General features: G+C 40.7%; 2 protein-coding genes across 4 annotated transcripts in view; one reads left to right on the forward strand and one right to left on the reverse strand.

Annotated features, from left to right (window-relative positions):
- The window catches only part of Prkg1 (protein kinase cGMP-dependent 1), a 1,151,895-nt gene that overhangs the window by 630,450 nt on the left and 507,194 nt on the right, over positions 1-14,251 (forward strand). The gene's annotated exons all lie outside the window — the stretch shown is intronic.
- Cstf2t (cleavage stimulation factor subunit 2 tau variant) lies at positions 10,467-12,624 on the reverse strand. Of its 2 annotated transcripts, XM_051199949.1 has the most exons (2): positions 10,982-12,623; positions 10,467-10,891 (listed from the first exon to the last, which is right to left on the reverse strand). In XM_051199949.1, exons 1-2 carry the CDS (start codon positions 12,531-12,533, stop codon positions 10,611-10,613), a joined length of 1,833 nt encoding a protein of 610 aa, XP_051055906.1. In that variant the 5' UTR covers positions 12,534-12,623; the 3' UTR covers positions 10,467-10,610. The 2 variants fall into 2 exon arrangements, with proteins under 2 accessions (XP_051055906.1, XP_051055905.1); XM_051199948.1 differs by having other exon boundaries at positions 10,467-12,624.

The raw sequence follows: 14,251 nt of genomic DNA on the forward strand, positions 1-14,251 counted from the left end.
GAACATGAGGACAGACATTTTCAGAGGCCAGAAAAGGGTGTCAGATGGTTTAAGAGCACATTCTGTCCTTGCGGAACTGGACATTCTGTCCAGTTCACAGCACTAATATCAGGGATCTGTAACCCCAGTATGTGCCATCTCTCTAGCCCCACCCCCATCTGTGATTTTAAACAACATGATTTCTAGACATAAAGAAGCTTCTGTCTTCCATGTTTGGATTATGCACTAAAGTAGATACTAGTTATGTATTATGGTGAAGATTCCACCCAAGCCCCTCCCCCAACTCCCTCTAAACCCTGCTGCATCTCAGAAAGCCAGACAAATGATGACCCCCTCCCCTGGAGATGCTTGAGACCACTCCCACAAGGTATTTAAACTGCCTCCCAGAAAACAGATTTGTGTTTTTTCCGGTCTCCCTTTCCTGACTCCTCTCTCCGGGATTTGAAGGCCATCTGGGGGTGTTGTATACATTAAACATGGGCTTTTTCTAATTTGGTTTGATTTGGTCTGATTTGGATTACAACATCGGCAGAGAGACTTATCGGGGTGTAGAAACTTTCCATTGTGTGTGGCAACTAATTTGCTAATTAAATTAGAATTTTTTTTAACAATTTAATCTTAATCTTTACTAGTAATAGGTTGAGCTATCAATAACTATATGTACTTAGGGCTGCCATAGCATAAGCACAGACATATACTATTACATTTAAATTAATTATATAGTGACATATTTAAAACTGGAAGTGAATCTTCTTTGCTTTTTTTATAAGTAAATTTTATGGAGAAATGCAATAGTTGAAAGTGAAGATTCTCCAAAACAGCGGCTGTTTTTATATGTCTCCTTATAAAGATGAAAATTACATATTAAACTAAAGCTGTTATTGTTAAAGGAAATTATGCTTATTAAGAAATCTTAAATAAAGCTGAAATTCCACTAAATAAGTAATATCTTGGTTTTAATGCAATTGAGGATTATTTTAGCTTTGCGTTACAGTTTACAGACAGCAACAACTATAGGATTTATGTTACTTTAAAAGTCTTTACTTGAGCCTGTAAATATTTTACATAATCTTTTTTCCAATGCATGTAAATTTTTAGGACTGTTTCCTTCAGTCCAGTTTGGAAACACAGTTATGTGTGAGCAACAAACCACCAAATGAAGATTAATGGAACCATACTATTTTGATCCACTTATTCTACAGATGGCATATATGTCATTCTACAATGAAAGCAGGGAGGAGTTGGGGAAATGTCACACTGCACTCAACAAAAGCATTCAAGACACATGCACCCTATAAACCGTATCATAATCAGGACAAACACTTCCTTAAACTTTGTTATAGGGTTATTAAAGTTTGCCTTGGACAAAGAAAACGTACTTTAGAAAATCTGCCTTCTATTGTGTGGATAGAGCTATAAGAGGGAGAAATAAATAAGCCATATGAGAGCTCAAGCTAGATAAGATCCCAATTCTATTTCTACTGGCTTGTCTAAAGCAAGATTGCAGGAGCTTGAAATGTCTTAGGTCAGAGCTGGCTGCCAGAAAGGTTTCCCACATCAGATGGCCTTCACCCTTGTTGACTCCATGTTACTTTTCTTCTTGTACAGAATACAGCTTTACTATGCAAGGAAAGGGGTTCAGAGAGTAGCTAGCTTTGTTCCTATGCCTCACCCCAAGCTCTAGACAGTCCTCTGTGGTTTAAAACACCCTACAGCATTCCCTTTACGGGTGTTCCTTTTTCCTGTTTTGAGGTGGGAGTCCTTAGAGAGCGTTTGTCTCACTGTCTATTGTTGTTCACTTTTGAGGTGGAAATAAATTGTGCTGATTTTTTTTCATGTCTATGGATCTTTGTCTTTCAAACTGTGGAGAAGCAAAAGGGCCTGGATTAAATTTCATGTTGCTTTTATGCCTTCCAAATCCAGGCTCCTCTCTCTCCCTCTCTCTCACCCTACCTCTCTCTCTCTCTCTCTCTCTATCTCTATCTCTCTCTCTCTCTGTGTGTGTGTGTGTGTGTGTGTGTGTGTGTGTGTGTGTGTGTGTGTGTAATAAGAGCAAAAGCTATCACATACCACACATCGAGAGTGCATTATGTACATTCATGGCGGACAGTTCGTTATCAAACAGTCATCTCAACTGTAGTAGGTGGTAATTATCCTAGTATTCGCAATTGAAATAAGGCATTCAAATGAGTCATGTAAGTACTATGTGCTGGAGGCAGAGTTTGAATGCAGATGGAGATCAAGCTCACTTTGTAACACTGCTTGTCTTCCCTGGAAAAGCACTTCCAGTCCCTTCAGAAGCACCAATGCCTGCACATCTCTAACAGGAAAACAATTGCCTGCCTTTTCTAAAAGCCTGGGAAGAAGTCACTGAAAACCCTTCTAGCACTGCATCTTGATTCCTACTTCAGGTCAATTCTTAAATCATAAAAGAAATCATTTCTCTCATATTTTAAAGACCTTGTCATCTGATTATCTGCTTACCTACAACAGGAATGCTAAAATAAAGAAAAAAAAATGTTACTTTATTTGTATTAAGTGAATCACAGTAGCTAGAAATAGAAATTTAATCCTAGCACTCAGGCAGAGGCAGCTAGATCTCTGTAAGTTCAAGGCCAGCCTGATCTGCATACTGAGTTTCAGCCAGGGTTACCTAGGAAGAGTTTCACCCAGACCCCTTCCCTCCAAATACATAAAAAGCAGATGAACTAGTTCATTTAAAGTTTACTATGGAATTCCATTCCTGGTTCATTACCAAGAAAAGGGAAAACATATGTATACAGAAATGAGCTCACAAATACTCAGAACAAAACAGTGATCAACAGAGAGGAAACAGTACAAATCCACTCACTGGTGAATGGACGAACAGAACATGCTACATTCATACAATATTGATGTTATTCCTACCAAACAGCACAAATAAATATTGACAAGGTGACACTAAAGTGAAATGGTCAGAAAGGTCATATCAACTGTAAATTCATTTGTACAAAATGTTCAGAAGTTGTCTAGAGTGTATCTATAGTTTTCTAGGGTTGAATGTATGAGCATGAGGGTTGGCTGGAATGGATGTTGATCAACATAGGATTTCTTAAAGTGATGAATGTATTCTAAATTTGGGTTGTAGTGCGGGCTTCTTGGTTCTAGGAATACAGTAAAATCCATTGCTCTATGTACTTTCCATTTGTAAGTTTTATGATAGTTTGTATAGATCACAGATCTTTTAAATTGGATATTGACTAGACCTACATAAGAAAAACACCCTGCTTTATAAATTTCTCTTTAGAAACCTGTTAGTAAGCTATATAAATACATCACCACTCTAAATTTTGCTTTCTGTTCTTGACAAACTAAACCCAATTCTAGTGTTAGTTCTTGGGAAAAAAACATAAACATACAGTGCATTTATTCTTGAAATGATAAATTTATTTTTTTTCTTTTTTCTTTTCTTTTTCTTTTCTTTTTTTTTTTTTTTTTTAAGAGACTGGGTTTCTTTCTCTGAGTAGGCCTGGCTGTCCCAGAAACTCACTTTGTAGACCAGACTGACCTTAAACACAGAGATCCACCTGCCTCTGCCTCCCAAGTGCTGAGGTTAAAGGTGTGTGCCACAACTGTCCCACAAGGTTTCTATTCATAATTAAGAATAAGCCCCTGGCCTGGCACTGGTGGTACACACCTTTAATCCCAGCACTGGGGAGGCATAAGCAGGGAATCTCTGTGGATTTGAGGCCAGCCTGGTCTACTGAGCTAGTTCCAGGACAGGCTCCAAAGCCACAAAGAAACCCTGTCTCAAACAACCAAAAAAAAAAAAAAAAGAAAAAGAAAAAAAAAGTCCCTGGTCCCTGTTTGTCCTGTGTTAAATTCAAGTCCTTGGAATTAAAACTAAGATGTATATTCTAGCCCTTGTTCTTTTCATTGTATCTTTCTAACAATGTATAATAGGCAACTCTGTCTCCCCTGTGAAGCTTCTCTCTCCTATATAAGGAACTCCAAAAGGCCAGCAGGAACTGTTTCCTCAAATCCCAATTTAGGGTAAGACAGCCAGCTGGCTGGTCCTTCGTGCACCTCAAAACACAGCTTGCCTTAATTGGACAATCCTGTATATTTGGTGTTTTTTCCTTGAGATTCTCAGGTTTAACATACCAAAGAACAGCAGCCAAGAACCTGGGCCAGGCCAAGGTAATTGCTTTTCAAGCTGTACAGTTTTGCATCTCTCCATACATCAACTAAGAGGAAACTGCTAAAATGTATTTTACTGAAAACAATAGAATCTTCATCAACTAAAGATCCTGAACACCAGCACACTTCTCACAAAATGCTAATCCTGAAAATTCTCCGTTTCTGCAAACCTTTAAAGCCAGGGTTAATTCTGGAATACTTGCAGTCTCAACAGGTATGAGCAGGAGTGAGTCCCATGTTCCCAGGTCACCTTTACAGCCTCAACAAGAGGTCTGACATCACCACCTAGATGTTACTTTGAATTTAAAACTGTTTGCTGGAAAGGCTTTAAGCTCAACCACTTAAATTCAAGGTAAACTTTCCCCGGAGGAAAATCGAAACGCTAATTTGCTTAATTTTCCATATGTTGATTTGGTTAATTTATACCCTTAATTATGTATGATTCGGAGACCCTGAAAGGCACAACGTGTGAGTTTTGGGACTAGTTCTGATACTAGGTGGATTCTTTGATGGTTCTTGTTTTATCGGCCTTTTGTAACTTCAGAATACTTAATGCCTTTGGCAGCGGTTTCACAGCAGAATTCTGTAAGGGTTAATTCTCACTGAATCACAATCAATCCCAGGGAGAAACATGTGTATAACAATTTTCCATGTGCAATGTTTCAGGTGACAATATATAATAAAATATAAATGGATTATTTCCATCATATTTTACCTAACTTCCTCTTTGCTCAGGTGAAAAATAAAGGGATCACATACATTGGCTAATATACTCAAGTGGCTTCCCAAAACAACCTCAACTCTGGCCAGTGTTTACATGATTATCCTTAAACTAGTGGGACTTTTGTTCATGTGCTCCATTGTTCATGCACTCTGGTGGAAGTGCTCCCTCTTATATAGTCCTCAGATTGGATAGGGATTTTCCCCCCTAATTTTGATCTTCTGTGTTACTGAATAAATTTAAATATCCTATTTCTCAAAATAGTAGTCTTTAAGGTACTTTGTTTTCAATCTTGTTATTTTAGGATTATGTTTAGGCAATGTTTTGACAAGGAAACTTTTAGCTATGGGTCCCTGGAGACTTTATTAAAATGTAAATCCTGACTCAGCAGGTTTGGGGTACAAGGCAAGAGTCTTCATTTTTAACAGGCTCCCAGGTGATTCCCAGGCTGCTGGCTCAAAGCCCACATTAATTAGGGAGAGATTAAAAGATATCCCCTTTACTTGAGCATTTAACCCCAGGGAGAACAGGAGGGAGGAGCAGAAAGGTGACAAGCTGCTATCTTTACTGAGTGATCTCTGTGGAGATGAAGGGCTGATGATTAGAAGCACCAAGCCTAAGATTTCCTGAGGAAGTTTTCTCTTTCATTATCTGAAAAATTCCTGAGAAAACTGATATATCCTCTAGATAGTATTTCTCTGTGTAGTTCCCACTGTCCTGGAACTTGCTCAGTAGACCCAGGCTGGCCTTGAACTCAAGAGATAGTCCTGCCTCTGCCTCTTGAGTGCTGGGATTAAAGCATGCACCACCACAGCCTGAATTCACATCTGTATATTATAGTAATAAATTAATAGAAGTTTGAGGCCAAACACAGTTGACATAACTATTAACACAGGAATGAGTAGCTCATCAATGGCAGTCATCAAATTTCATGTGTGCATAAATCAGTATGTTCTGTAAAAGGTTGAAAGAATACAGTTCAGTTCTGTTAAATATTTAAGTGGTGTTCTGAGAAGGTACTACTCTTAACAAATCAACAAGAGAGAAAGGGCAACAAGGTGGCTCAGTGAGTAAAGGCACTTGCCACCAAGACTGACAGTCAGAGTTCAATCCCTGGGATCCACATGGTAGAAGAGAAACAACTCCCACAAGCTGTTCTCTGACTTCCACATGTACACACACACACACACACACACACACACACACACAAAAAGGAAAGAAAAAGCAAAGAAAGATATGAAATGAAGAATACCAAGGAACTGGAGAAGGGTTAGACCATTTAAATATATTTTGTCTAGAATTTCAGTTATGTGCAGGAAACACACACACACAAATAATTTTTTAAGAGGTTATAGGTATTTGGGGTAAATATGTATTAAATGTGAAAATTATAATATGTATTAATTGGCCAGGGCCAGGCATTATTGGAATATCTTTGGCCAACGTAGAAAACTACATAGTAAAAGTTCAAGGTCTTTCGATGTTTTGGCTTTCTCTGAACTACTTGTTGGTCTTTACATGAGTACCCTTAAGAAGCCACTTGCCAAACACGTTTTCTTTCTTCACACTGGTCAAATCATACACTGGTTGCAATGGACTCTGACAGCCATGTGTTTAACACAAAGCAGTTTTGAGTCAAAAGTATTACAGGGATTGACTGGTAGTCTTCTAACTGCAGGAATCAACAGGTGGAATCTTTGGCAAAACTGGAAAGCACACACATTTAAAATAAAAGTTTTGAGAGAATTGAGCTAGTCAAGCAAAGCCTGTGTGCAGGCAGAGTTAGTTGGCTGGCAGGCCACCAAATCAACAGTTCTTGCTTGAGATATTTAAAGACAAAATTTTGGTAGTAAACCTAAAAACCATTCTAAAAGTCCCAAAAGAACGTTTTCTTTGTTGCTGAAGAGAGATGAGGCAGTGAAGTTTCCCTCTCACCACTGCCTAAAATTGAAGTCATTTTAGGTAGAGGCTTAAAGAGCATTCTACTAGGCAATTTATTCTGTTTCCTTCTGCCCATACTTTTAGTCCTTCTGTATGCTACTAAAGTGATCTGTGAGAGTGTGATTGATAGCATAAAAAGCATTATTTTATGAATGTTAATGTGCTATGCAAAGCCGATAAAGTCCCATTACATTAACTCAACTGTGCTATTTTTTAAATTGATACATATTTCAAATGCTATTACAGCTAATGCTTAAGACAAAGAGAATTGAAAACTGAGTTATTACAAATTATTTTTTTTCTGAGGAAGATTAATTTGGAACCTTTTCACTAAAGTCCACAAGAAACATGTAAGCAGATTTCGAATTTGGTACAAGTTGCTTCATGTTAACTGAAGGCAGAATTGTTGTAGAATAATTTTCATCTAATTATAGAATTCTGATTTAAAACAGCTAATTAAGAGAGACACAAGGGTTTGGCGGAAACTGTTTTCATTTCTCTGTACCCATAAGATTATCCATTCTACTTCCAAGGCAGACAAAAAATTATAAACTTTGCAGGTTAAAAAAAAAAATCAACTTTTCTGAAAATTTGTTCATTCTAAATGTCTATAAATATATATATCAAATCATACAAAATTATTTAGAGTCAATGATTAGGTGTATTTTATTCAAGGTATTTACCTACCTTTAGGCCTTAAATCAAGGCAGTTATAAAGAAATATTTTCTTATGTAGCTGGTAACTGAGTACTCTTACCATAGTATTTACTAAGTACCTGGTGTGCTTCTTTTTACTTTTTGATGGTGTGACCTTGTCTCAAAAAGAATTTCAGACAAGAGAACTTTTGAGTGCATAAACACACATAAAAACATTAAAAGGTCTTATTATTAGATGTAAAATTAATATACAAGCATACTATACATCAATACTATATACCCAAATAGTACTTGTTATGGACATATAGCTTTATTAATATTAATAATTTATATTAATAACACTACTAATTCCCTCAATATAAATCTCATTGGTTGTATAGAGAAACATACATCAACCGGAGAAGTCTGTTTAGAGACTAGATGAGGAAAGACATTCTTAGTGAGGAGACTCAGATGGGACTGTTAATTCAGTTGTCCAGCTGCAGTAGGTGTCTGCATGTAACTGTCCTAAGACCTGACACACCACAGGAAATGAGGGTCTGTAGGCTTCCTTGATGTCCTGTCACAGTACAGAAAAGCAAGCTTTGCAAGCTGTGATACACATTTTTAAAAAATGCTTTCAACCACCTAAATTCCAGTCATATACAATTTCACTTAGATTAGCCTGCCTTTGACAGATCCACATCAGTGTATACCTTATTCCAAAATTAGAAACCCTAGAAAATCCATGTGCTTATCAATCATCAGTAGTAGGGGGAGAGGTTATTGGGAAGGCACCAGTGAAATTCAATCATTATATAAAGCATGTACTACCTGAGAACGAGAGACCGAAATCAACCTTGGTAATCAGTATTACATCCCAACACCTTCAGAACACATTTGTGTACTAGAACGTTTGAATTACTCTCCTATAAAGGAATCAAGGCCCTTTATTTTATCAATACCAGAATCTGTAAGTTGCTAATTAGAAATGAGAAACTATTTTGTCTTATCACTGTGAAGGTGATTGCTTTTCATTTTGAATTCACTTTTTTTTTTAAATTCGTTTTTTATGAATCTCAGTGCCTTGGGTATAATGAAAAGAATTTTCTTCAACTAAAACTGGATGTTTTACCCATCCTTTTCATCTGTTTCATTTACTATAGTATATACTAGAGGGAGTAAGGCACTTCTCATGTTCCCTATTTGCTGTCCATAAGTACAAGTTGGGGGCTATGGGTAGAGTAAAACAAATGTGCCACTGCTTGAAAAGCCTGAAAGGTGATCCTGGAATACAGTATTCCAAGAGAAACATCAATTCTGTCTGATGTGGGAGGTGTTACCCACATGCCACTGCTGCCAATGGCTCTGGAGTGAGTGGCAGTCTTCACAGTATTCCAGCTTTGAACCACATAGATAATACTTAAAGGGATTTCCACCAATTTCCTTATTTTACTTTTTTCACTATATGTATCTCTTAAAAACAAGCATTTCCCAATGTATTAAATGAAATTAAACATGCAAAATACCTTAATCATACAACCTTTTTATTTAAGCTTCATTAAACAGTGCAGAGACTTTCTTACAACAAACACTGCTAAGATGAGTCAGTGAGAAGTTTGGGGCTAGCAACTACAATTTCAAAAGAAACAAGCAATTGGAATTAGCCAGAACTACCACAAAAGTAGGAACACTAATCCACTCCAGCACAGGGGAAGCAGAGGAAGCTTAACACTAGCACAGAACAAGTAAATCCTAGGAAAATAGCCTAGGGACGAAAACTTTGTACACTTTAAATTCAAAAACTTTGCAAGGGGAAAACCCCTTGTGTCAGCTCTCCCTAAGGCTACTCTGCTCAGTAGCTGGGTGTTTTTCAACCTACTCTTGGTCATATGGGAGCTTGTGCTTGTTTCATTAACTGGATATGACACAATATCTAGGTGCCATACACTCAAAGCTAAAGCATAATAGCTCTAAAGGAAACATATTAAACTCCACATTCCTTATTTTAAAATATATCTTATAGGAATGTATATTATGACCAAATGGCTTTTATGTAAGACATAAAATATTAAGTTAACCGAGCAGAGCTGTCAGTCTACTTGGGCCCCAGTTCTAGTAAGATATAGGAAAGTAGTTTATGAAAGTAACTAAACTGCAACACTTGTCAAAATGTAAAGATTAAGATTTCTAACTTTCTGTCAACCAAATGGATTGCATCCATATGGAGAGTTGGAGAGTGGTTTATTGAGAACTTGGGAGAGTTACGAATGAAACCTTAAGAAAGCCCAACTCCATCTCTGGCTGATTCTTTTAGATGTCTGAAAATTACTCTCAACCAGACTTGGGGCTTAAGAATTTTTTGGGGGGGGAGGGAGATATGCATTAAGCAATTACTTGAGTTTCATCAGGAGACTTAAATGTAACTTAGTTCACACTTCGACTGTCCTGCAAAACCACCACAGTTGGGACCAGGCAAGGATACTAACCGTTTCAGAAGAGTCAGAGTCAATCTGGTCTGCAGCATCTTGAGCTTTCCCCTAAGAGCTTTAAAAAAACAACTCCATTGCTAAAAATTTTCACCACAGACTGTGAAAATTAGCTCTAATGTTTCAAAAAATAACGAAAGTGTTAACCTGAATACAGTACTCTATTGCCTTCAAAACAGAATTAGTATTTTGGTTTACCAAAAAGTCATCTTCACAATTTGACATTCAGTTCAATATACAACCAAAAATGTTTAAACTATCTTAGTACATCAATATTATAACAAGCCACTCTCAATTTTTATGTAGTTCACAGTTTACTCAATATTTATAAAATACAGCTAACAGAGTGAAGCCATGGTACTATTGCTGTATCTTCCTCTATCAACTTATTTGGTATGTCATCATTTCCAGGGTTTCTAGTAGAGTAACAGTGACAAAGTGAACAGGCCCACTCCCTCCACCCCCACCCCTCAATCAAAAAGAAAAACAGAATGTGAAAAGCCTAGAAATAAGACTAAGGTCCAGGGAGAGGGAATCCTTAAACCACTAAAGTATGGGAACACAGAAGACAGCTCTTCGCACGGCTTTCATGCTACACAATAAACAGCGGAGGGATAACTAAGTACTTCCTAATAAAAAGCCTTTCAAGAAGCACCAGTGGATTTCTGGATCTGTTCCTTTAAAATCAAGATACTCTGCCTTTGCTCTGGAGGCAGCATGGCAATCTGGTCTGCAGTCAGCTGAAGAACCTGCATGATCAAAGCTGCTTTTTCTTGATCTTGTGGAGTTACCTGACTTTGCCCAGGGCTAAAACTGCTGGGCTGGCCCCCACTTTGCTTACTCGCTCCTTGTATCCCTCCTTGCATGGCAGCTCCCTGCATCCCTCCTTGCATGGCAGCTCCCTGCATCCCTGCCCCTTGCATCCCTGCTCCCTGCATCCCTGCCCCCTGCATCCCTGCCCCTTGCATCCCTGCTCCTTGCATACCTGCCCCCTGCATCCCTGCTCCTTGCATACCTGACCCCTGCATACCACCTCCAGGATTTCCCACTCCTGCAATGTTTGGAACCTGTCTAGGTCCCTGAGGGCCACCTGCCCCCATATTCATGGGGCCAGGACCCTGGATTCCACCAGTCATCGGACCTCTGGAACTAGGGCCAGGGCCCCTCATCTCTAGTCCTCTTGCATCCATGCCTCTTGCTTCCATTCCTCTGGTTTCCATTGCGCAGGTCTCCATTCTTCTATCCATTCCTCGTGGCTCCAAGACCTCAGTTTCCATGGGCCGAGCCTCCATCCCTCGAGACTCTCTTCCTCCTCTACCATCCATTGGCAGACCTCTTTGATCAATCATGGGACCTCTGGGCTCTCCAATTAGCATTCTGGGATCGGCTGTTAAGGGTCCCCCTCTCATATCATGCGAGGAAGGGCCACGGCTGTCATGACCATGGTGCATGGCGGGACCCTGGTGGGGCGGACCCATATAACCTCTAGGTTCTACTTCTCCAGTAACTGAGAGCAAAGTCCCTCCGCGTGGGTCATTTGGAGCATCTCCCAGCAGTCCTCGAGGAGGTATGCCACCAGAAGGCATGGGTCCACGAGGCATTGGAGGTCTAGGATCTGACATCTGCATTTGTCCTCGCTCTAAGGGCACCGGACCAACCACTGGCATGCCCACCTGTGGCTGCATTGCTCCTCCTGGAGTTAAGGAACCAGGTCCAGGTCCAGGAACTGCGGCTGGTATTGGCCCCGGAGCTGGAATTCCCCCCTGTATAGAAGTCTGCATCAGAGGAGGAATGTCCTTCACAGGTCTTCTTTGCAGATGCTGAGGCTGAGGGGCTGGAGGATTCTGTTGGTTCAGCATAACATTGGGTCCAGGGCAGAGCCCAGGGGCAGTGGCAGGGCCAGGGCCAGAGCCGGGGCCGGGGCCACCAGGTCCAGGTCCAGAGACAGGCTGAGATTTGCCTGGGATCAGCGGTGTGACGTGTATCTTACGATGCAAAATTTTCAGGGCAATCTCTGGATCCATGATTCTCATCACCACTTGGGCCTGCAGCAGGGCATAGGCCAGTTGTGGGTTCTGAAGCAGCATGTTTCGGGCTTCCTGGTGACTGTTTTGGACGCACAGCTTCATCTGCTTCATCAGCTCAAACATCTGCTCTGGGGGCAGGCTGGCGACTGCTCTAGTAATCGACTCTGGAGCATCTTCTGGATCAATCGGGTCCCCATAGGGGGAGTCAATGATGGGCGCCGCCGGGCCTAAGCTCTTTAACTCCTCCTTGTTCTTTTCGCTGGCAGCGTTGTCCACTCGAAGCGCTCTCCCACTAAATTCTCGCCCATTGAGGTTCCGCATGGCACTAAGCGCAGTCTCCTGGTCTTGGTACTCGCAGAAGCCATAACCCTTGGGCTTCCCCGTCTCTCTGTCGTAAACCAGACGGAAACTGACAACTGAACCAACCTCCGAGAAAATGTCCTTTAACTGCTCCTCCGTCGCCTCGTACGGAATGTTCCCCACGAACACTGAACGCAGCGAACGATCCATGGCTGGGTCTCTCACCGCCAGGCTCGACATGATTCCGGCCGAGCATGCAGCGGGCAGCAAATTCGTCCCGGAGCCGTCCTCTGGCGAACCACACTTCCTCTGTGTAGCGGAAGCAGGTGTCAAACTCCGGGGAGAAACCTCTCCGCTAGAAGGCAATAGTTCCGCTGGGCCGCAGAAACCGCTTCCTGAGACCGGACTAATTTAACTAACGCCTTCCGCCTCCGGCCGCGCGCTCTTCTGTCCGCACCTAGTTACTGACTGCGTGCCTCCTTCCCATGATCTTATTGGTCAAAATTTTCCTGCGTCCCGCCCCCCTCTTCCTGCCGTCACCGGATGCGTTAGGACTGACCACATTAAAGATGGCCGACCGGGCTTCACTGTGGTAACCAGTAGCGTGGCCTTCCCAGACTATTGGGGCGGTTTTTCCTCTGCGTTCCACGAGCGGGAAACCGCCAAACGAAAGCTGGTTTAAGGCATAATGTTTTAATTCCTGACCCATGTATGCTTCCGTTTACTGTAGAATATTTGAAACATTTACAATTTTGTTCCAGACTATGAGGTAAAATATTGATATCTGTGCCTTAAAATTAAAAAAAAAAAACACCTCCCTAAAAATCATTAAAAGAAAATCAATGCCCAGAAAGACAAACGAAAACGTCTGTCAGCTGCAGCCCCTCCCCCCCACCCCTCCCTATTGTTAATAAATGCAGGATACTTTTATGTTTTTCTCTGTGTGCACAGGCAGTTGGGTTGGTCATTCCTCTATCTTATATTAGTCGACTTTAATGCTAAATTGGAATTAATTGAAAAGCATGGCCGAGAGTATAGATTTAATCGAATTTCTTTAACTTTTATTGTACACATGTAGGTACTTGTGAGTTTTAAATTATTCAGTTTTTATTTTATTTTGAGTCAAGATCTCTGTGACATGGCGTCTATATAGTCCTGGGTATCCTGGACTTCATTATGTAGATCAGGCTGGCCTCAAACTCATAGAAATCCTCCTACTTGCTTTTACCTCCTGGAGAGTGCTGGGATTAAAGACATGCTCTACCACTGATCTTGTTGTTAACCCCCCAACCCCTTTGATTTTTGAGACACGGTTTCCCGGTGTAGCCTTGGCTGTCCTGGAACTCTCTCTGTAGACCAGGTTGGCCTCGAACTCACAGAGATCCTGTGAGAAAGGCCTGCCTCTGCCTCCCAGTGCTGGGATTAAAGGTGTGGACCACCACTTGCTCACAGCATTATATTTGGTTGTCAATTTAGTCAATCAATCAAGGTATCAGGTGTACTAACATTAGTTTTGCTGTCTTAACATCAGGCTCCTCTTCAGCCCAGATTGGCTGGGAATTCATTGTATTCAAGTGATCCTCAAATTTGCAGTCCTGTGTGCCCGTTATGCTGGGATTAGAGGCAAGCAGCACAAGTCTAGTTCTTACCTGACTGATTTCCAAAGAAAAAGACATCAAGCAAGCAAAACATCTGAGGCCTATGGGATTATCCTTCACACTTATCACTGTTAAAGACTATCAGCTTAGCCCACTGTAGAAATGGTTTTTAAGCTCATTCTGAAATTGTTCTGGGCATCCATCTATCAGTCATACTTGAAAATAAATGCCTTAGCTAAAAACATAGGCATTTTTCAACAAACAGGACTGACCCACAAAATCACCCAAATCTCTAACAGATTTTGAGTGAAAATGTGATATTTACAGCAGGGTGTTCACACAAGTCTAGAATTACCAATA

This window comes from Phodopus roborovskii, unplaced genomic scaffold, assembly GCF_943737965.1.
Source record: "Phodopus roborovskii unplaced genomic scaffold, PHOROB, whole genome shotgun sequence".
NCBI lineage: Eukaryota > Metazoa > Chordata > Mammalia > Rodentia > Cricetidae > Phodopus > Phodopus roborovskii.

Bases quoted from the DNA above. Each gene is read 5' to 3' on its own strand.
- Cstf2t (XM_051199948.1), bottom strand. From the start codon at position 12,533: ATGTCGAGCCTGGCGGTGAGAGACCCAGCCATGGATCGTTCGCTGCGT.